The sequence below is a fragment of the Pleuronectes platessa genome, chromosome 13, assembly GCF_947347685.1.
Source record: "Pleuronectes platessa chromosome 13, fPlePla1.1, whole genome shotgun sequence".
In the NCBI taxonomy this organism is placed as follows: Eukaryota; Metazoa; Chordata; class Actinopteri; order Pleuronectiformes; family Pleuronectidae; genus Pleuronectes; species Pleuronectes platessa.
This window is the reverse complement of record NC_070638.1, coordinates 17,811,905-17,834,662: the sequence shown is the minus strand read 5'-3', so window position 1 is coordinate 17,834,662 and position 22,758 is coordinate 17,811,905. Positions and strand designations below refer to the sequence as shown.

Below are 22,758 nucleotides of genomic sequence, written 5' to 3'. Positions count from 1 at the left end.
TGGGGCCTCCGATTCACAACCGCCCGTGACGAATCACAGTTACGTTAGAAACGGAATGGGCTGATTGGCTGACAGGCTTACAGAGAACACGAGCACACCAATTACATTTCCCCGCTATGCTACGACATATAACAGTAAAATAATAGTGATAGCATAATTATATGAAGTTAATGTATTCGGTAATAATGTGGGCGTTAAATATAAAAAGTTATTATTATTATTATCATTATATTATTAATATTATTGTTATTATTGTTATTATTGTTATTATTAATAATATTATTACTATAATGTTATTATTATTATTGTTTTCATAATATATATATATATATACTGTTGCATTACTGTAACATAATTGTAATAATATATATTGTATATTCAGATAGGTTAAATTTACAATGAAAAAAAAATAGGCTCACATTTGACGTTTTAATAATTTTCCAAATCATATTCCAAGAAAAGGAAGAAATGACCACACATATGGTTCAAAGGGTTATTATATTATAGGGTTAATCAATATTTGCATTACTGTAATGACATAAATAGTTTTTCACTATTGTAACTTAATAATTGCAGTAATGTTTGTTTCTATTTATATATCCAGAAAGATAAAAATACAAGATGTGGAAAAATAACTAATACGAAAATCTGTTCATGTTGAAATGCTGTTAACAAAACACTCTTAAAGCATCAAAGACTGTAAATTTGCATGTGTCACAACCATCTTTTATCATTTGCATCCAGCCTCCTCTTTAAATAGGCTCGACAAAAAACTACATTTCCCATGCACCCCGGCTGTTTAAAACCCCACTGAGAAGGGGTTGTGGGACTTGTAGGAGAGAGAATGGAGCGTAACACCACCTCACTATGAGTTTTAGCCAATCAAAAGACTACATTTCCCAGATGTGCTAACAACCATCCGCAAAGTGTTTGGCTCATCCTTGACCGGAGTCAGGGCTGTTCTGCTGCATATTGCAAATAATATAACGCCGGCTAATATGAACTTAATGGTGAGTCTCTAATAAATCAACCATAGTGATAATATTTCTGGTTAATAGTGCAGTGTGTTATCACTGGACAGACACGAGCTCGCTAAATAGATCGGTTTTATCCCATGTATCTCAGACCGAAGGGGAAACACTCTTCCTCCACGTAGCCATGACAAGTGGCCAAAGTAGTGTTGAAGTGTCCATCATTGAATTAGTCATAAATCACGTTTATATTTCCATGAACGTTCTGAAATTCCGGACGAAGATGTGAGGACTCGTCCCTGTCATCCTCCCTGGAGCTCAGTATGGCGCAGGAGGACAAACGCAGCCTGGAGGCGAAATTTGCTGCTGCGGTTAAAGTGATGCGGAGTTTACCCGGAGAAGGTGAGAACTAATTGTGTTTCGTTCCTCTGTGATTGAAAGTGACTGGATGTGGGGTGCTACGCGGTGTGTAGACTGTGTGTGTGTAAACACTGCAGGTGGCTGACCTACATGCAGGGCGCCGTAAGAGCTGTCAGTCTTGGCTGAGCCTCCATTCATAAAGCTGCCACAGGAGCTTTATGAATAGAGGATGAGAGCTGGTCTAATAAAAACTGCTATAGCTGATCATGATAACTTCTCAGTTAATTGCATTTCCAAGCAGTCCTACACCTTAAAAATCACAATAATGTAAAAATTAAAAACAAATTTTATGTAGCATAGTAATTTGTATTTGTTTACTTTAATATTTGAATAGTGTTTATACATATATTCCCTTGCACAAGTAATCCCTTATTTAACTTGTATCTCTGTGCATGTAACACATACAAATCCTTGACTTCTTTATATTCCACTTCCTTCCTGTCTTCCTCAGGTCCTTTCCAGCCATCTGACGACATGATGCTGATGTTCTATGGTTACTACAAGCAGGCAACCTCAGGGCCCTGCAACATCCCCAGACCCAGCGGCTTCTGGGACAGCGGGGGGAAAGATGAATGGCATGTCTTTTTTTTTTTCATGCACATGTTATTGTTGTGTTCCACATTGAAATTCACAGTTTTAGCTAACTGCAGTAAGCAGAAATAGCCATGAATGGATGTCAAAATATGCCATTCAATCGAGGTCTGACCCTCCCCGGTACATTCAGATAGTCAAAGTTATGGTGAGATAATTCCTGCTATACAATGACAACTAAATATAACTGCTCCATACAGCAGTTATATCAACTAAGTAAACCTGCTGTAGATTAAGTAAGGTGAGATTGCTGCAACACTTACAGCCTCTATCACTGCATATTTCATCTTATACATGGTTTATCGTCACTTTCTTCTCAGTGTTTGAATGTTGGACTGTGACTTTGTGTTGCCAGGGATGCATGGAGCTCTTTAGGAAACATGACACAGGAGGACGCCATGAAGAATTATGTGGAGGACATCCAGCTGGTAAGTCCTTTCTGGATAAACTAAGGCTGAATAGAGGGAGCTTGCATAATAATAAATGCACAGGCATCAAGGATGGAATAGTCCATGCAATACAAAAGAACTCTCTCTCTTTCTTCAGCATCAGTTATTCTTTGTGGTTTGTGCTATTAAGAAAATATTGGCATGCTGAAACCATAAACTAAGATGGCGAACTAAGTGTCTAAGTACAGCTTCACACAACTGCTAGCATGGAGTTTATATATTGTATAGAATCGAGAAATGCAAATATCCTTCTTAATTTCTCCCCTCATAGCTATATGTCTATATCTATATGGTATTCAGTTCCCCTGTGATCCAACACATAAATGTGTCCGCCTAATAATTGAATCTAATTAACTTGTTTTCTTGTTACTTGTTGACAATGTTATTACACCTATTTATACAAAAGCATGTGTCATACACTCGTACTCCGTTTGAACACTTTTGCTGTCAGATTCTGGAGACAATCCCCATCTCAGACGAAGTGTCCGACCTGGTTCAGAAGCTTGGCAACTTCTACATTGAGATAGATGGAGAAGGGGAAGAGGCTGAGGAAAACGAAGTGGACAGGAGAGCCTTCACCAGGCCTTTTGTAAATCACGCAGGTAATGACATATGATCCGAGACACTTGGAGGCATGTCAAAGGAAGAAAAAGTACAACAATCCAAGAGGGCCACTGCTGCTCCAGATGTGCTTCTGCTATTCATCTCTCTTTCTCAGCCACAGCTGTTATTTACTGTGCCTGAGCTTGTCTTACATGTCTTTTTGTCACTAGATGAGCTGATCAAACCCTTTAAGAAACCAACAATGGAAGGCAAGTCTTGTGGTTTTTCACTGTAGCTGTAGAGTTGGTAGACGGCTCCTTGTGGCCCCAGTCTGAAAAAAGCCTATTTTGAATTAATAGAGCTGCATTCATTCGCATTTTAGTTGGCTGGCCAAGGGCATCGTGATATTTACGCTGAATTTAGAGTAATGCAAACGCAGTCGGGCTGTTAGTTGGGTGATAGTGGGGTGTACAGTCTGGCTTGTTTCGTGGTTAGTCAGTGTGTTTGTTTGTTGGCTTTGTAAAGCTCTTTGTGGTAGATATGTAGTGTGTCGAACCAGTGACTTGTCACTTGTATATTCGTGTTTGCTTTGTGTAGATGCAATATTTGTGTAGATGCAATATGTTCCTTGATACAGAGTTAATTGAGCATGTTTCCCTCACTGTTCAGGCTATGGGGATCTGTGGGATGATATACAAAACCTCCAGAATACAGACAGTTATTATGGTGTAAGTGGCAGTAGCACGGAGGAGCAGGGAAGTAAAGAAAACAGTGAAATAGAGAGAAAAGAGGAAAGTAGTGATGGAAAGAGGAGTGAGGACGAGGAGAATGGGGATGAAGAAGACAATACAGAAGACGACATGGAGGAAGAGGAGAAAAGAGGTACCGTCAGTAGTTTTGTGCTGTGAAGTAGTGTGTGTGTTTGTGTTATGTTATAGGGGCTACACACACCAAGCCAGCAGAGGGCATGAATATTGTTTTGCAATATTTAAAGGGTAAGGTTTCGATATCATATATTTGTCTTAGCTTGAACAAATCTCATGAAAGAAATTAAGCAATCCAAAATAGCAAAATTGTTGCGGCCCAGATTTGGCTCCCACTGTCACCCTGTCATCTGGCCAACATATTGAATGGAAGGATGGCACTTAGACGGTCCGCTCCTGTTTGCCAGATCTGGGTCGGAATTAAACTATATCAATACCGCATGTCAAGCAAAGATGGCATCCAATTAGTTTTGTGCTATTTGGGCCAATATAACCATTTACCACATAGGCCACTTTAGATTCACATCCAGATTCGGCTTGCAGGGAGCCCCGCATGTTCGCCAAAAAAAGGCCCCTATGATATTTTGGCTACATTCACTTTTTTACAAGTCGGCCAATTTAGGCTTACTTACATTTTGTCCATGCCACAGGAAGGCCAGAAGCTCCTCGACATTGCCTGAAGTGACCCACGTTCATATGCAATTTGGGATGCCTGATTTACTCTTTTACATCAGTTGTTGGGTTGTTTTGTGTTAAACAACACAGCAGATAACCACACTGTTGTACTGGACCTCATGTGTTTTCATTGTCATGAACACGAGCACTGCCATAAAATGTCCCTTGCAAATACTCGGTGTCCAATTCATCCATAAAAATTATCATGACATATTATTCTGTGCTGAGAATGTGAAAATATTTTTAAATACGTATCTAATATCTTTTAATGACATTTTCTGACAACTAAGTAGGGTAATTTTTTTTTTAAACAATGTCAAATTATTCCAAGGTACATAAGTGGGTACATGAGTGGGTCACCTTAATATTTTTGTAGCCAATGTGTGGACTGTTTTATCTTGTAAGGGGTCCTGAGAATCTCTGCACTGGTGTCCCAAAAGTGTATCAATACGCAGCTGAAAGTAGTCCCTAACAAATACATATTGCCCACTCCTGTGTGTGTCATGAGCTTTGTAGCCTGTAAAAATGTGTGTTTGACCTGTTATTAACCTGAGATGCTCTGTAATGAATGCTTAGTTTAGTGGCACAGATGCACACTCTCATTTCTATGCTGATCTCTTGGGTGTGCAGTACTATCTCTTAATTTTCCTCATGATTTGCTTGTCAGTTTTTAGTTTAAAGAGGAAGAAAAGAAGCTGTGTCTTTTTATATCTGTAAAAGTAAATCTTGGACTAGTTTCTACCCTCAGAGTTATTTTAAGGGTGCGAGACATATTTGATTTCCTTTCAAAGTCACTGAACGTGATGAGGGGATATGTGATGATGACAAGAGAATTTAAAAGAGATTCAGGTCGAGAGCACATGACAGCACACTCTTTTGTTATTTTTAAACTCTCTCTCTTTCTCTCTTTCCCACCTTGTCTCAGTCTCGACTCCTAATCCACGGCTGCTGATGGTGGGAGACAAGAGGCGGAGGTCTGACACCAGAGGCTCCAGCAGCAGCATGGAACCCAGCATGTCCCCCTTCACCAACGGGACACACAGCTCGCTCAACAGCGAGGTGGAGGAGGAGGAATTGGCCTGTTCCATCGAGCCCAGTGTGCAGTATAACCCTTATGTGCACTTTAATGGGCATCTGAGTGGTAAGATTGCAAATATAATGGAAAACCTATGTATTTGAATGTATAATGAAAAGTATCAAATTTGATTGTACGTATTTCAAAAAACATGATGATTATTCTGAAAATCCAAAATAAGTAAGAGTAAAGTAAAACAATAATTTGTATAGAAAGAAAAATGTATATTGCAGTACAAAGATTAGTATAACAAGCTTGAGGATATCTTTTTGGTAAAATTTTACTTTATAATACCATATAGTCCTATGGTAAAGCAAATAGGTGACACTTAAAGCCTTACGCTCTACTGCCCATCTAAATAGGGATATTTAAACCATAAAATTATAGTAAAACTTAAGTCCCCAAATAATGGCACAGAGATCCAGGCACTCAAAGTGACACAAAGACAAAGAGTGATTATTTGTAGTCACTACACCTGAAGTGACAAATAATCACTGTTTGTCTCTTTGTGTCCGTACTCCCTGATGAAGGCATAAGCCGATATACGCATTGGAGTTTTTTAATGCTTCAAGCCCATTGAAATAAAGGCCTTTTATATTTTATTTTTAAAACCACTTGGAGTGCCTGGACCTGATTACTTCATGCAATTATATTTTGGAAATGTATTCCCTTCCATGAGCACCAATGGTTCGAGGGACACCAGTCCTTCCAGCTCTTTCTTCCAAAGACAACTAAATGTTGGATTTCTGTTTTGCCCCTTTCAGATCATAGCGATGCTGCTCCTGAGAAGAACCACCGATCCACCGATTCTGATAATGAGGAGTTCTGTGACTCAATGGAGCATTTAGCCATGGAAGAGGTGCTCTATCATCAAAATTGTACACAAACGTGAATTCAAGAAGGTCTGTCCAATTTGTGGTATTCAATTTTTGGTATGCTGTCATTTTTCTCCAACCAGTGGGTGTTGACATCAAAAGTTACGACACCTAGATCAAGAGCTGCCTCCGTGAAGCAAAACGAGCTCTGGTTTGAGAGCAACACTACGCTGAATGGAGGAGAAGATCAAGCAGTAACAAGAGATTCCTACTTTAAAGATGGGATTAGTACCAAGAGTCAAAACAACAGCTCCTTATCAAGAAGAGGGAGAGGTGAGTCTTAACTTATACTCTCTCTAATTTACCTTTCCGGTGTACATGTGCACTTAGCTCACTAAGTATTTAATAAGATACATGAGATAAATTTAATCTGCTCCCGGTTTCAGGTTCTCATTCATTGAGGGCGACCTGCAGCTGTGTGCGGTGTGTCGAAGCAGATGCTGCCAGTTGTGTGTCACACAGCAGATTTCCTGTCGGTGCTCTAAGAGGAAATGTCAACGAGCAAATAGCTACAGCTCTTTTGAGGCTGCAGCGTGACATGGCCAATGTGTTGCACCGGCTACAGGCTCTGGAGATGATCGCTGTGTCACAGGTGAAACTTCAGGGGTTTGGCCCCTTCATTAAGACTGATGGTCATCGAGACATTATCATTTCTTCATCACAGCAGCTGTTGATCTTTTTTCCATGATTTTGAATATGAAACACACTAAATTCATATTGCTCTTAATTATTTTTCCTTCAAACTCCTCTGTGTTAAGATTTAATACAAATATATCCATCTTCCTGACTATTTATAAGATTTTCTTTAATAACTTTCTGTATTTTCAGTCGAGATCATCGTCACCGAGGCAGGCGGACTCCCTAACAGTGGCACGAAAGGTCCTAAAACATCTGTTTTCATTGTGCAATCTTCTGACTAATTACTTTCTAAACAGGATATAAACAGTTCTCTGTTTGTGTAGGTCCTGAGACCGTCCTGGTGGCCTTTTGACCTCTCTCCACTCACAGTGGTGTTGACTGCTATCTGGCCTCTGATTGCCCACTGGCTTTTCCAGCTTTACTTGATGCGGAAGAGGAGGTGAACAAAATCCTATCAGAAAAGACACTCTATGTGTAAAGTCACTGATTAATTTATTTTTATGATGTCATTCCACAAAACTAAAACTATGTTTCACTTTTTCTTCTTGTATAGGCGAATCCCCTGACTCTCTGACCACCAGCAGCATCAGAGACATGAACCTGGGATGAAATTGCTTCTTGTCTTGTGGCTTTGTAAAAGTCACCAACAGACAATGTGATGAGACAACAGTAGAGATGAAGACACTACGTTAGATAAATGAATGGTCAGAAAGGCGTTGCTCTATGTAGCGGAACTATGGAGACTGAGAGGACTTCTAAAGAAGGGAAGATTAATGCATCATTAATGCAGGCACATTTTCAATGTTATAGTTAGCTTAGCATTACCTGCTCTTAGTTATAACTAACAAAATTGATTCAACTTTTAATTGAAACACTTTGATAATCATATACTGCACTGTTAACCTTAAGTAATAAGAGTGTTGCACCATTGTAAATCACCAGTTATTAATGGTACAGTTTGTCAAATATGTTCTTTTCCCTGTTAATTATTGACTTCAGCCTTTTATACTGATAGACTGAATATGTAGACATATTTCAGGAGAATTTCCTTTGAGACCAAATAGACATTTAAGCTGAAATATATGGTAATTTATGTATAAAAGTAAATGTTGGTTTCACAGCTTCAGTGAAATTCTAGTAAAGGTTAGACAGAGTACAGACAAATCATATACTGTATCAATATATAAGATATTTATTCTTGTTTCTTGTCAGATGTACAGTGGAAAGAAAGGGGGTTGTTCAATATAAGCAAGGTTACAGTGCTTTCAAATATACAGTGGTAAAACATCAGTATATGAAGCACATTTGAAATGCAATAAATACCCTCATGAAGCGTTTTCAATGTAGAGATTCTTTTATTTAAGATATAACATAACACAGATAATTTGAACTGAAAAGCTTTAAGAGCTTTTGAAAAGGGATATTGTCTGTGTGCTAAATCCTGTTTACATGTAGGTTTTAAATACAAGGAGGAAGTGAGTTTATCACACTTAAGACTTTTGTAAATTAGCAAGTAATATTACTTTAGAAAAAAATGCTTCAGATTGTAATTTGAAACCTAAATTGTTCTTTAAGTTTATGATGATTAAGGATACAAATATGGGGATATTTTATACATTTTATTAGATATGAAGATACTGAAGTGAAGCGTCTTTGTTGGATGTGTGTGGTAAAGGTTTAACATGTTTTTTTCGGTTCCATCCTCTTGTTTGTCATACAGGTAATGTAGGTTGTATAGATTTAGAATTTTAGATGAAATATTTGAAGAAAAACATAAATATTAAAGCATTATTATTATAACGATGTAATAACAGAGGCTTGATGGGCGGAACCTCCTCCAGTTCTGTGAAGGAGGAACAGATTTCAACAGGGACAGAAAGTTTGTCACAACGCCGTTGAGGTCATATCCGGTTTCCTTGAACTGTCAAGTTGTCACATCAACTTGCTGCGACCGAAAGTTAAAGCGAAACCAACACGGACTCTCGGGACAGCGGTGTAAACTCCTTCAGCTTAGCGGCCGTCTGCTACCACTGAGAATCAAATCATGTTCTCTCTGTCAATGACGGTCCAACCACAGGTAAGACAGCGACGGGCCAAGCTAATGTTAGCATTGTTGTTGTTTTGGTTATATAGCTATGGTTTTGGTCCTGTCCCGGTTCAGCCGAGCCTGCTAGCATGCTAATTTAACATTAGCCATTTTACGTGGGACTGAGATAGCTGTTGACCTTTGGTTCAGGTTTAGTCCTGTGAAGTACAAGTAAGTTAACATGAATACTTAGCCCCTGTGTGGGCCGTGGACTTGACCGGTTAGTGCTCTCCTGAACGCTCAGTGTCCTTAGCTGCCAGAAGGGAACCTATGTCAGGGACAGACATGTTAGAGGACTCATGCATGTTCTTATAAATCAGCAGTTTATACAGATTCTCCGAAGATAAATGTGTCTACTACCTACCTGTGTCTTATTTAGTACATAATAAGGTTGATTTAGATCATGGAGACTAAATGACTCCATCTAGCTGGTGTACTTTACCTGGGGCTAGTGTAGATAGAGAAAATCCCTAAAGAACTACAGATGAAAGTGTGTATGGAGACTGAGCAAATAGTCATTACAATAACAGATGGAAATTGTTAAGTACTAAATTGAAGTGCACATAAGGTAACCAAAGCTATGATTTCTCCATGTGAGCTGAGTTAATATGGTAGCATGTATGAGAGTGGTCATATTAATGTCCTTCGCAGGTGACGGTGCCTCTCAGCCACCTCATCAACGCCCTCCACTCCCTGAAGAGCTCAGTGGGAAGCAGTAGCAGCTCCACCTGCAACTCGAGGAAACACAAGGAGCATGCCTCCGACTCACCACGGCACTGTACAGAGGTACGCACCAGCAGGAGAATATTACACTATGTTGTAATGATCCACATGTTTGCTTTCACACTTCCATTGGCTGAACGGTGCATATAGCACAAACAATTCACAAGGTGGCCACTTTACTAGGTTCACCTTCACTGGCTGTTATGATTCATTACCACAGCTTTTAACCCCGTTGAAAATGTGTAGATTCAGTAATTTATTATTTGATTAGATCATAGTTAGAGGTGGCTTTGTACTGAACCACATTATGTTGGGGAGGTTTTCTAATTTATTTATTTTCTATTTACATAGATGAAGGAGGCATGATATTAGAAAGACCTCTGACCAAAATGCTGCACAATTTAACACCAGCCAGCCAACACCTCAGTACTAAAATATAGATAAATAGATAGACATACTTTAATGATCCTAATTTTGGAAATTTTTGTATCACAGCAGAATGTCAAGCGCATTGCACATACAGCAAATAACTAAAGGCTAAATTGCAGTATTTGTTTGAACATGACTAAAGTAAATAAATATGACTAAATTATGTGCAGTAAAAAACGAATATAAATATAATATGTGCTGAAAATTAAATTCACAGTTGTTGCAGGAGTAATCAGAGAGTTTGGTGTAGACAGAAACTATAGGGCTCAGGGTTTTGAAGGTTCAACTTTTGACAGAGATGAGAAGTTGTACAGTCCTATTGCTGTGGGCAGGAAGGATTTCCTGTATCTGTCCTTGGAGCTCAACCAGTCAGATGGAGAAAGTGCTCCTCTGTCTGTCCACTAGGTGGTGGAGAGGGCGCTTGTATCTGTCAATGAGGGATAACAGTTTGTTCAGTGCCCTCCTCTCCACCACCACTTCAAAAGAGTCTGGTTTGCAGCCAATGACGGAGCCAGCCTTCTTAATCAGTTTTTAAGTCTGTTAGTGTCATATTTATATATAAATATACATAAGTCAATGTAAAGCTCTGTTGTAGTGTCACACGCGGAATACGAAAGCAAACACATGTAGTTAATCATTTAGATTGTGCAGGTGTAATTAATAGAGTGTTCAACTTTGCAAAGAACCAAACTCAACTTTCTGTCCTGTACCTCTTTCAGCCTGTGTGGAACCTGCGGGAGCTTGGATTATCCGACCTGGGAACACAGCAGCTGGATGAGCTCTTGAACGGTGTTTTACCAAGCTTGAGCAAGCTGGAAGCGCCGCTTCCACTTGGCAGCCAGATAGCCTGGAGGACGTCTCATCTCTCTTCACACTCCTTTTTCTTCAACAAGCATGGTGAGGATGTTTATTTTTGTTTTGAACAAGGGTTACTATGTTCCTTTTCTCAAGAACAAGCTGCCTGGTACCTGAGGTGTGAACAGTGTCAACTTTCAAAAGCAAAATTAAAACACTCTGTTCTTTCAGGCTTTTGCCTGATTTTCTGTATCTACTCTGTCCATTTGTGATACAGGTTTCCTGTTAAGCTGCAGTGTAGTTATATCTTTTGACTAAGTGAGTTTTGAGTACTATGTTGTATGTCTAATTGCTTTATGGATGTGTGATGCATTTGTATGTAGGCTTTATTTTATAATCATCTTATTAGTATTTGTTATTATAGTATACACCTTTGAATCTCTTTATATACATATATATGTATATTTTGTTATTTTGTTATCTCAATGTGAAGCACTCTTTCTTGGAATGATATTTTCCATATCAATAAAATTGCCATTAATAAACTTGAACACTCCAATAATACTTGTGACTATTCATGTTCAGTTAACATTCAATTATCTTTGTATTTATTTCTTATATGTATGTTATTACGTATGTAATAAAAAGCACTTTCCCTCTGTTTCCAGGGTTCTCATGTAGTCCAATTCCAATGTCAGCCCAAGTTTTATCCAGGCAGCAGCTTCCACCTTTTGAGTCTGTCTTCACAGAGCTACACCACTGGCCAGGTAACCATGGATTAGAAGCATTTATAAGAGGTGTAATAATCTATCACTGATCCGAAGCATTGCATTCAGTGAGTAATAATACATGAGTTACTTTCTTTGTATGGTGTTTGAAAACAATGTAGACTAATCTTGCTAGTGAGAGTATGATAAATATTCCTGTTTACTGTTGATAATATCTCTGCTTCCTATTTTTCATTGCACATTTACATGTAAAAGTGTATACATTTGTACCTTTTACGATAATTAAAGTTATATACAGTAGAAATATAGGTGTTTTTAAACTACTAATATGTCATATATTTACTTTATATTGAAAGTGTTGGTCCAGAGCAGGGGCTTTAAAACATTAAGGACCAAAACCAGACAACTGCAGTCAAACTATGAGCGCCCCCTGGAATCTGAAGGGTTCACACCGTCTTTTATGAAGGTAGGTATTTAGTGAAGTGTTCAAACACTTGGTGCTCTATGGGAAATACTTAATATAAGTCCACAACTGAAATAGCTGTGTTTTTTTTTCTTAGTTTCCTCAGCAAATGCTACACAGTTAAACAAGTGAAGGTACTAAAGTTACAGCTGAGGTTACACTACAAGAAAAAAAAGCTATATCTGAAGACATTTTTAAATAAATGCAGAGCAGAGTTTCCATTGCGATGCTTGTGAAGGTGGGATAGAAGTGAAGGAGTATTCTGACTACGTGAATACTCAAGTGTAACTTTGCCTTGTGCTGCAGGGTTTCCTTTCACGTGACAAGGGGATTGAAGTGGAAAGTTTAGACAGCCTGACGAAGAACAAGAATGTCCCGGATGGACAACATGAGTCTTTCAAGAGGGGCTTCGCTGAGGGTTTCCTGAAAGCTCAAGCCTTGACACTACGCACACAAGGCAAATCTTAAATCACCCACATAAATGTTATCCTACAGGTTACATTAGGAAACTGCGATGATGTTTTCATGTTACTTTTCCACCTGTTCAGACTCCCTGAAGAGGACTCGTCTCATCCTGCTTGTTCTGCTTCTGGTTGGGCTATATGGTATCTCCAAGACCCCGTTCCTATCGGGTAAAGGCTCCTTTTCTCATCTGAAGCTGCTTTTTATAACTGAAAATTCAACTTGGACCTTGAAAAATATTGGCTGTTATATTGCTCAGAGAAAGTCTGTAGCTGATGTGAAAGCTTGCATTGACTGGATACAGGTTTGAAAAATATGAATAACACGCAAGTTAATTGCATAAACATATGTCTAGTGCGCAAAGGCTGTAAAGCACTAATATAGACAATTGGATGTCACTATTTAATAACTCTTAACAGTAGGCTGTGTGTGTTTGTGTGCGCTTAAGTGTATGTTCATTAACCAAGCCTTGCAGTGTGATTTCGAACTTTAATCTAACCATTTTGGGCAGTGCGGTTCCGAACCACATCAGGCCTGGACTCGGCTCTGGACCCGGTTCAGATGAAAAACGTGACATTTGAACATGTCAAAGGTGTGGAAGAGGCAAAGAATGAACTGCAGGAGGTGGTGGAGTTCCTGAGAAGCCCACAGAAGTTCACAGCTTTGGGAGGAAAGCTGCCAAAAGGTAGAGTTGTCCCTGTGCAGTTTAAGTTAAACGAAAAGCTTAATGAATTACAGCAAGTCTATAATATCTTATCATCTGATATTGTGACAGATCAGTACTTTTCAAGGTTCTGATTTCTCCTCATCTCCTCTACTTCCTCACTTTGTACTTTAGGTGTTCTACTTGTCGGCCCTCCAGGGACTGGTAAGACCCTGCTGGCCAGGGCGGTGGCCGGAGAGGCAGATGTGCCATTCTATTATGCCTCTGGGTCAGAGTTTGATGAGATGTTTGTTGGAGTGGGAGCAAGCCGCATCAGGAACCTTTTCAGTGAGCTTACTTTTAAAATGGATCTTTTCCTTTCTCTTTTTTGTCCTCATAGGCCAATTGAATATTAATGTTTTTTCTCCTAACACAAGAGCTGCCGGATTTGGGGATTTATAGGAATGAATACATAATTATTCTGAGTATTGTACAACATATTTTTTCTAGGGGAGGGTAAAGCCAATGCTCCCTGTGTGATCTTCATTGATGAGCTGGACAGTGTTGGTGGGAAAAGGATTGAGTCTCCCATGCACCCCTACTCCAGACAGACTATCAACCAACTACTCGCTGAGATGGATGGGTAAAATTATCGCTTGCATTTCTAATACTTCAGTTATATTATTAAATAAATTATTGAACTTTAGATTGTGAATTTAAAATAAAATTGCATGTCCTCACTGGCAATGTGTGATGGGTTTGTTATGCGTTTGTGAACAGATAATAAGAGAAGATAAAATCTTCTGTGATAATTCGCTGCTTGGGCGAGAACAATTAACTAGATGTTAAGTAATAATACTACACTTTCTACTTTATGTACCTTAGTTGTAAATACTTACTCATATAGCTACTAAATTACTTAACCTTGTTGTGTTACCTTGTACTTCATGAGCTTAAGAACTAAATTAAAAGTAATTGTGGGAACCGGCAATTAACATAAGATCATGTAAACAGTTTTGTTATTGTGATAGCAGTATTGAGTGATATAAATTAGCAAATTTTGATAAAGAAACCATATATAGGTCAAAAGTAACCACATTGGAATGTGATAATGGCAAATTATTAAATGAACACATGACAAATCAAAGTACTTCATCACATTGATACAAACACCTTATTAGTCTGACGGATTTACAATACAGTCTGCAATTCAGATAATAATGAACCATCTTTAATCCCAAGGACATACAACACTGTACACTATAGTACACCAAGTGATACGAGAGAAAAGTATTGAATTACTGACACTAATCTGAATGCATCATGTGACACTTAATAGGTTTAAACCAAATGAAGGTGTGATCATCATTGGAGCAACAAACTTCCCAGAGGCTTTGGATAAGTATGTTCACATCTGTGTCTCTTGAGATAAAATGTCAAAGCTTACACTTCACCTATGGAAATGTCAAAGTTTACAACTCTCAGAGTCACAATTTGTCCTTCTCAATAACAAAGAACGAACTACAGCTTTGAGTTATACTCTGGCCCAAGATCAGTGTTTTTATAAGCTTATTTCCCCTTTCTCAGTGCCCTGGTCCGCCCGGGACGTTTTGACATGCAGGTGACTGTCCCCAAACCAGATGTGAAAGGACGCACAGAGATTCTCAACTGGTACCTGAAGAAGATTAAAGTAGATCCAGGTGTGAAATAAATAAATAAATAATATAAGCCAAAAATGTATCATAATCCAATCTATAACTGTAGTACCGTGGAAATCATAGGCTGAATATTAAAGATATTTTTAAGATATCTGCTTTGCTTCTGTAAAGCAATAACAAAGTCTGAGCTGTTCTCAGAGAACTGTGAGAACTGTGTGAGTGTTGTGTTTTTTCTGTCCAGCTATCGAGGCCAATATTATTGCCCGCGGCACGGTCGGCTTCTCGGGCGCTGACCTGGAGAATTTGGTCAACCAGGCGGCCCTGAAGGCAGCAGTGGATGGCAAAGACATGGTCTCTATGAAGGAGTTGGAGTTTGCTAAAGACAAAATCCTCATGGGTGAGAAACGCTTTGTCAATTGGTTAGGATGAGCAGCACCACTTGACTTTTTCCTTTTCAGTGTTTTCTTTGCATACATTTTTTTCCACCAATCCCTATCTTCGCTGTCTTCCTCTTTTTCTTTCTCACAAGAGTTTATGTTAGTCGTCCCTGTCCTTTTGCAAGGTAGCACCAAAAATTACTTTATTTCCCCTGGTTCATGGTTCGTTGCCATCGTATCGGCTGAGGAATAGGAAGCACAAATATTAATGGTCAGTAATCAAACTTCATGTATGTCAATGAGGGAGCACAGAGCACCTTGAGGGTGATTGCAGATGCTGTCGGTAAAGATGAGGCATCTGCTGTAACCTATGGAGTTACCTGGATTGTGATTGTAAAGGAGTGCCCAAAGTGGAGCTCCTAGAGGAAACAATCCGGTGGCAACCCATTCTGTTTGTGTTTCTCCTTTGCCTTTTTCCGTTTAGGAGAAGCATATGCTAGCAACACGCAATGACCAATCCATCAAGCATAAACACATCTTCAACCCTTGTGTTCTCTCTACTTTAAGGTCCTGAGAGGAGGAGTGCAGAAATAGACCAGAAGAATAAGCGCATCACAGCGTTCCATGAGTCAGGCCATGCAATCGTTGCCTACTACACCAAAGATGCCATGCCAATCAACAAAGCTACTATCATGCCCAGGGGCCCAAGTCTGGGACATGTAAGAAAGCCAGGAGCTTGTTTTTTTCTTACATTTTAACGTTGCGTTCTCGACTTTGAAACCAGATCTGGTGCAAATCTTTTCTCCTTTTTTCTCTCCAGGTGTCAATGCTTCCAGAGAATGATCGCTGGAGTGAGACTCGCTCTCAGTTACTGGCCCAGATGGATGTCAGTATGGGTGGACGTGTGGCAGAGGAGATTATATTTGGCCAGGAGTATATCACAACAGGTAAGAAATGGATTTTAATAAGATAAGAAGTTTTGGTTCAGAGGGTAAAATTAGGACAAACAGTGATACATTTTTTGCACAAGAAAATGTGTTGAGCAGTAAAAAAAGGCCGGATAAGTGGTTATATAAATGTACTTTCTTCCTATACAGGAGCATCAAGTGACTTTGACAGTGCGACCAAGATCGCTAAGATGATGGTGACCAGATTTGGAATGAGTGAAAAGGTAGGCGAACTTAACGGAAACATAAAAAGGAAAGACTGTTAACATTATATTCCCTTTTTGATAGAATTTAACATTTATTTGTGCATTGACTCACCTCTTTGTCTCCCAGTTGGGTGTGATGACCTACACTGACATGTCACGACAGAGCCCAGAGACACAAGCTGCTGTGGAGCAGGAAGTCAGGCTGTTACTGAAGGTCTGTTTAATCCGTCATAGAATATCTGAATTTGAAAAAACCATCTCGGAGCCTGTAGGAATATTTCTAAGTGTCTTTTCTCTTGCTTAACTCCAGGAGTCGTACGAGCGTGCTCGAGCCCTGCTGAAGTCTCATGCCAAGGAGCACAAGAACCTGGCGGACGCTCTTCTCATGTATGAGACACTGGATGCCAAAGAGATCCAGCTGGTCCTGGAGGGCAAGAACCTGGATGCGAGATAAAAGCAGCAAGAATAGCAACAATCACAGGGAAGCAACAGGGAATGGGGTCATATTTTACAAGCATTAAGGAGGGAGGAATGGACTCAGTTTTTGAATAATGAACCAGAGAAGTATGAAGTCAAGTGCTCATGTGGGACGCTGTCATCTCCGCTGTCACCTTCATTGAATCTTCTCAATATTCCCAGACAAGTTGTTTAGTTTGAAATTCAAACATAACTTTCCTGTGTTCAGAGGTAAGCAGATGTATGAAGTTCATTGTATGTGGAGAAGGTCAAATGACTGATTTTAAGGATGTTGCTCAGCTCACTTTATCAGCTGGTGTTAGGAAATTCTACATCTTGTGAAATATGCAACCTAAAAAAGTCTATGGATATTTAATTTGGTTAAATTCTGTTCACCAAGGTCTATTTAGATTCTCATGTCAGTGGGAAATGCTGAGCATCAAATACAAGTACCTCAAAGAGCTACTTTAAAGCAACACCATGTAACTTTTACTGTGCAACAGCGCCCTCTACAGCCACATGTGCGAAGTATGAGTATGGTATGTATGAATGAAGGCTCTGTGTCTAAGCGATCAAGTGGTTTTCATGTTGAGGAAAAAAAAAGTCTAACAACTGAATGGTGGATATTCCTCATGATCCCCTGTTTTCTGAACCAGAAGAGCTGCCCTTGTAACAAATAAACCCAACTCTGTTCAGAATTCTTCATATTTTAAAAGTTTCCTCGCCTAATATTGGAGATAAATGCAGTTTTTTTAATGACCTCCAAGTCTTTTTAACTGATCTACAGTTCGGCATTACTCAGGAACTTGTGACTCTCAGTCAGGTACACATTTCTCACAGGAGATGGTACCTGCTCATCAAAGTTAGATAGAGCAAGACCAGACTTTCAGGGAGAGGAGTGGGAATGAAAGTGAAAATTGGAAGCTGATATATAAGGTTATAAGTTACATAGTGTTGCTTTAACTCAGTTGATTAATGTCAGGCTGTATCTCCTACTTTAGCTCGTTTGATTCTCAAGTTAGTACATAGAGCTGTAGTGAGTTTTCCATCAAGTTCATGGTGTCTGGGATGTTTGAGAAGATCATACGTACATTCTCCTGTCCTGCTCTTTCCGTCGGCCCCCTGTTGCTGAAAGGTGGCCTTTTGGAGGAATGTACTGTTAAGTGTATATTTTGTCCCTTTCGAAGTAGAAAGTGTAAAAAGAGAAAACTACAACGTCGCAGCGCTTTGGGTAAGTGAACAAAATCAAAAACACACTTGTGCTATCCTCATGTAATTTATTTAATTCACGCTGTGTGTTCAGAACAAAGAAAGTTGCAAGAAATACACACTGCACTTATGTAGACGTAGAGCACCGGGATTGGAATCATTAGGATTTTATACTTGTGAGGGTTGGCCAGTTCTATCAGTCGCAGTATTGTGCATTGCTGTCTGTGAACAATGTGAAACAAACATGAAGCTGTAATGAATAGAGACATCCTTGGTTCTAAATGTGACATTTCAACACAGGTTGTGGGTAGAAACTTGCAGTTATGTTTTTATTAAAATATTGAATGTCTTCATTTTTATAGAATAGTTGAAGCAGCAGCAGTGTGTGTCATCTTTCATTTTACATTGCAGAACAGGAAGTATATACAGTTGTTACTTTTATGAGTACCAGCAAATGCCATTTTATTATTGCAGCTGAAATAAATAAAAAGAAGCCTAAAGAAATTACAATATTAACCTGAAGTTGTCTTACTCTTCCTCGATTCCTCGAATCATAAGAATTTGAATACCCTCAGTTCAACAACATTTACATGCTCCAAACAGTGTCAGGAACACTGGGATGAACATTAAGCCATGACACACCCCAAATGTAATCACAAGAAACATAACTTTGAAGAATGTCCTGAAGATGTAACTCTTAGAAAAGGACAGCGCCACCACTCCTAAAATAGTGGACAATGCTCCTTGAACAACAGGATACCCTAACTGGGACAAGGCCTCCATAGCTCTCTTATTGACATCGGCATTGTTACTGGAGACGAAGGCGTAAGAAATATGTGCTGAGAAATCCACAGAGAACCCAATGCTCATGATGAGGTTGATCATGGAAATGGAGTCCAGGCTTACGTCCCACAGGGCCATGAATCCTGTCACGCCGACAATGACCGAGCAAATCGCAAACACCACCCAAAGCGAGCATATAGGACTGGGTATCAGGACCAGTGCGATGACGAGCATCACAACCACAGCCACCAGGAGGGTTTGGATGGTGTTGCCCACGATGACAGTGTACTGGTCAAAGTAGATGAAAGAAGGGTGGTAGACCATGAGACCTATTGGACATTTCTCTGCTGCTTTCCTGAGGCCGGTCATAGTGTCGTCCTCTGAGTTTCTGTTTAGCGTCTGAATGAAAAAGCGAGAGGCCTGAATCACACCGGCCGCTGACGTGTTGATGTCTTCTCTGAATATTGGGCTAAAGTTTAAGAACAGGGTCAGATTGGTTTGATAAGCCTCTTCATAGCTAATGTTGAGACCCATTCCATTTGCAGTCTCTTGATAATAATTAAACCAAGCTAATGTATTATTGACATGGGTCAAATTTTCAAAATCTGCAATGCATGTGTCCAATTTCTTCATTACTTCCTTATCCCAGTATGCGATGGGTTCTTTTATAACCACCATTGCACTGTAGTAATATTCAGAGAAATGCAGACTCTCATCATCGTAGTATTTATTAATGTAGGAGTCATCCAAAGCCAGATTGCTGATATCCAGTCCCTCCTGTAAGGTCGTACAACCATAGACACTAACGGCCAGATAGGCTACATATATGACACCAACTATTGATTTAGTCACTTTGTGGGTTAGAAATGGGCCATAGTTTTTCTCAAAAATGCGGCTCATGAACTCACTCTCCTCGTTTCCAGTGAGTTGATCGAAGCGCCCTCCAATACAGCAGATTTGGGAGGCTTTTGATTTCCCATCAGGTAAGTCTTCTGGGATTTTGCGACAGGTGAACCAGTGCCTGTTCTTCCCCTCCCTCTGACCATTCAAAGCCATACAAGCCCCCAGGAAAGTGATGTTGTACAAATAGCAGAAACATATAGAAATCCCAGCATAGAGGCAGAAGGACCGGACCGAGCCAAAGGTAGTGATGCAGCCCAGGAAAAGAGCCAGAGCATCGGTCAGGGTGGTAATGGTGATGGAGATGGCAGCCTCCTGGTAGGTTTGGGCCAGCCGCTGGGGAACGCTGTCAGCAACTTTGGTCCTCTGCCAGCAGGAGATCATGATGAACATATCATCAATTCCAATACCTTTAAAAAGAAGAGGAAGGATAAGTCAAAAGGCACATATGACTTCTGAATGTTTGTTTGTTCGTCAGCATTTTGCACATGTCTTGGAGGGATGGGAAAGGACAGGAAGAACACAACATTTTGGCTGCGGATTTTTTGTGTAGGCCTATGTAATATTTGGTAATTTAAAAAAGCCCAAAGTCTTAGGTAAAGATAGCACCTCTCAAAAGAAGACACTGCTCCTTAAGTTCCTGAAACACAGGAGTTTGACTGATACGTCCGCATCGTCATGCTGCATGTGACAGCCAGAGGCCGACATTTCCTACACGCACTGGAAGCGTTTGACCAATCACAGAGTGGGCCAGCTGGCCAATCAGAGCAGACTGGACTTTATACCTGGGCGAGGTAAATGCTATCCTATCCCTTCATTCTATTTCCAGTTTTATAACTTTTACAGGCAGCCATTGGGTACAATAACATTCTGATTATCATCACGAGTTGTATAAACTCCATAGTGTACATTAACTTTTGGTCTTCAAGAACCAAACAATGTTTTTATCCCGGGAAAGCGTTTCTAAATAATGCACACCAAAAAACGAAAGGAATCTCATTACATAGCATCTCACCTGTAAATGGAAAAAGGAAAATGATGGTTTTAATTCAAAACTACATACAACGAAAACCACGTCAATAAATCTATGAATTTATTTTTTACTCTACTTGGAAGTTATGTTGTTTTGAGTCCTTTTGAGAACACAACCCACCTAATACCAGAAAAGGACAGGAGGCCGCTGTCATCACAAAAGGTTGTCCGACCATCATCAGCAATCCAAAACCACTCAGCACAGCCATACCTGTGGCGATCACCCCACATGTTGCAACCCACACCTTCGTCCGCACATTATCCATCCTGAAGGAGTCAGACATTACAAGGAATCAGTCACTCAATACAAAACACATGCTCTTTAAACGCTTAAGTTTTTCTCTATCTGGCTGAAATTAGTTGACACTTGTCGCCAATTCACCAATAAACTGGCGTTTCACTAACCTCACACATGATACGATTGAAAAGGTGATGACGATGGTATACGTGATGGAGAATAGAGAGATGACAGAATCTGGTGATTCTTCAAATTCCCACTGTCTTGACATTGAGGTGGAGTATGACACCTGGAAAGATATGAAATATATTTTGATATAAACCTATATTTAAAGCATTTAATTTAAAACACTGCCATGTTAAAAGTCTGCTTACCTGAATTGAAGTCAAATTCGTTTGTTCGCTTGCAACCAAATCTATGAAACTTCTCAGCCACAGATCTGTTTTTGATTTGTCTTCATCTCGTAAATAGTAAAAAAGCTGAATGGCATTAGCCTTTTCAACAAGTGGCGTATCCTTGTACAGTGTCACACTCCCCAGACTTCGATACAGAGGAATTTCCATCCCTTTGAAGCTATACCATGGATATGTCAAATCGACAGTTTCTATATAGGAGGCATTGTAGTTAATAATATCTAGAATATCATTAGAGACGCAGGATCCCATGAAGACAGCACAAAGATCACTAAAAGCAATTGACTGGCTGTCAAACGACACTACCATACTCCTGATTTTGTGATCCAACTGTAGGATTGCCTGCAGTGACTCCACTGTCAGGATATTTTTGTCGCTCGTAGCTATGAAGGTTGCAAAATTCCCGTCTGTGCTCAGCCTCAAGCTGGAAAACAAGGAGTCGTTTCCGTGAAAAGTTTCCTGGACGTATTCCCTCTCCGCCTTGGCTTTTCCGTCACTAGGTGTGAACTCCTTTTCGAGGTCGTTGGACAGCCTGTCGTCGAGAAAGTAAAACCCGCTCCCCAGACCTGCGGCGAGAATGAGGGGGATGATCAGGAACCACAAGGGATGGGACCCGATGAAATAACCGAGCGTCTCAAAACATTTCACCAGTGGTTTCTCTATGCAATCTGTTTTGCACTTGGCCATAGCTGCAGAAACTTGCTTCTTCCAAAGCTTCTACGTAGTTCTAAACTGCTGCTCCTGTTCTCCGAAATGGAGACCAGCATGCGAGGGAGCTGCATGCGGAATCAACTGTCTTTATTGTGCTGATTTTTATTTCCCTCACATGCAAATATTTGCATAATAGCAGGGTCTGACTTCTCCAGAATTTCAGAGCAGATAAGTAGCCTACCAAAGAATGGACCTTTGCACATCTCTCGTTGTTTATTACTGTTCCCCAGGTGATCTCCTTTAATGATTGAGTGACATCATGTTTATGGCTCTTGCAGTTTATTGAGGTGTAGAACAGGCACAGAAGAGCGATGTGTTGTGCTTAATTGTATTTGTACGTTTAACATTAGGTTGATTCCAAATAACTGAACCTAAATGGTACATATACCAAAAGCTTTAGTGCCTATCACCAATGGAAGGTCCTGTGTAGGGTTTGTTTGGTATTCCTTCATTTTACATGTATTCAACCTTTTCTGTGGATGAGGAAGTTACACTTC

The 22,758-nt window shown here is 39.8% G+C and overlaps 3 protein-coding genes across 5 annotated transcripts; 2 read left to right on the top strand and 1 right to left on the bottom strand.

The window, feature by feature from the left end:
- Positions 1-910: 910 nt before the first annotated feature.
- LOC128454609 (acyl-CoA-binding domain-containing protein 5A) lies at positions 911-8,339 on the top strand. 2 transcript variants are annotated; one of them, XM_053438045.1, is made up of 14 exons: positions 911-1,010; positions 1,255-1,373; positions 1,843-1,966; positions 2,338-2,410; positions 2,883-3,033; positions 3,205-3,243; positions 3,644-3,856; positions 5,339-5,554; positions 6,253-6,347; positions 6,447-6,636; positions 6,750-6,955; positions 7,192-7,242; positions 7,326-7,441; positions 7,556-8,339. In XM_053438045.1, exons 2-14 carry the CDS (start codon positions 1,295-1,297, stop codon positions 7,566-7,568), a joined length of 1,566 nt encoding a protein of 521 aa, XP_053294020.1. In that variant the 5' UTR covers positions 911-1,010; positions 1,255-1,294; the 3' UTR covers positions 7,569-8,339. The 2 variants fall into 2 exon arrangements, with proteins under 2 accessions (XP_053294020.1, XP_053294021.1); XM_053438046.1 differs by lacking the exons at positions 3,205-3,243; positions 3,644-3,856.
- Positions 8,340-8,886: 547 nt separating this feature from the next.
- yme1l1b (YME1-like 1b) lies at positions 8,887-18,700 on the top strand. 2 transcript variants are annotated; one of them, XM_053437819.1, is made up of 18 exons: positions 8,887-9,079; positions 9,740-9,874; positions 10,960-11,137; positions 11,704-11,802; positions 12,120-12,229; positions 12,533-12,683; positions 12,775-12,858; positions 13,221-13,373; positions 13,527-13,679; positions 13,842-13,974; positions 14,671-14,733; positions 14,919-15,031; positions 15,231-15,386; positions 15,934-16,085; positions 16,187-16,313; positions 16,464-16,537; positions 16,647-16,733; positions 16,830-18,700. In XM_053437819.1, exons 1-18 carry the CDS (start codon positions 9,047-9,049, stop codon positions 16,971-16,973), a joined length of 2,145 nt encoding a protein of 714 aa, XP_053293794.1. In that variant the 5' UTR covers positions 8,887-9,046; the 3' UTR covers positions 16,974-18,700. The 2 variants fall into 2 exon arrangements, with proteins under 2 accessions (XP_053293794.1, XP_053293793.1); XM_053437818.1 differs by having other exon boundaries at positions 13,200-13,373.
- LOC128454413 (patched domain-containing protein 3) lies at positions 17,737-22,243 on the bottom strand. Its single transcript, XM_053437820.1, has 4 exons — positions 21,512-22,243; positions 21,305-21,426; positions 21,021-21,166; positions 17,737-20,277 (listed from the first exon to the last, which is right to left on the bottom strand). The coding sequence occupies exons 1-4, from the start codon at positions 22,235-22,237 to the stop codon at positions 18,761-18,763; spliced, it is 2,511 nt and encodes an 836-aa protein (XP_053293795.1). The 5' UTR covers positions 22,238-22,243; the 3' UTR covers positions 17,737-18,760.
- Positions 22,244-22,758: the final 515 nt, after the last annotated feature.

Bases quoted from the DNA above. Each gene is read 5' to 3' on its own strand.
- yme1l1b (XM_053437818.1), top strand. From the start codon at position 9,047: ATGTTCTCTCTGTCAATGACGGTCCAACCACAG. The intron at 12,859-13,199 runs GTAAAGGCTCCT...CATTTTGGGCAG, and splicing joins CAAGACCCCGTTCCTATCGG to TGCGGTTCCGAACCACATCA. The intron at 13,680-13,841 runs GTGAGCTTACTT...TATTTTTTCTAG, and splicing joins CCGCATCAGGAACCTTTTCA to GGGAGGGTAAAGCCAATGCT.
- LOC128454609 (XM_053438045.1), top strand. From the start codon at position 1,295: ATGGCGCAGGAGGACAAACGCAGCCTGGAGGCGAAATTTGCTGCTGCG. The intron at 3,244-3,643 runs GCAAGTCTTGTG...CTCACTGTTCAG, and splicing joins TAAGAAACCAACAATGGAAG to GCTATGGGGATCTGTGGGAT. The intron at 6,637-6,749 runs GTGAGTCTTAAC...TCCCGGTTTCAG, and splicing joins CTTATCAAGAAGAGGGAGAG to GTTCTCATTCATTGAGGGCG.
- LOC128454413 (XM_053437820.1), bottom strand. From the start codon at position 22,237: ATGGCCAAGTGCAAAACAGATTGCATAGAGAAACCACTGGTGAAATGT. The intron at 21,427-21,511 runs GTAAGCAGACTT...ATATCTTTCCAG, and splicing joins CGAATTTGACTTCAATTCAG to GTGTCATACTCCACCTCAAT. The intron at 21,167-21,304 runs GTTAGTGAAACG...TGACTCCTTCAG, and splicing joins TCAATCGTATCATGTGTGAG to GATGGATAATGTGCGGACGA.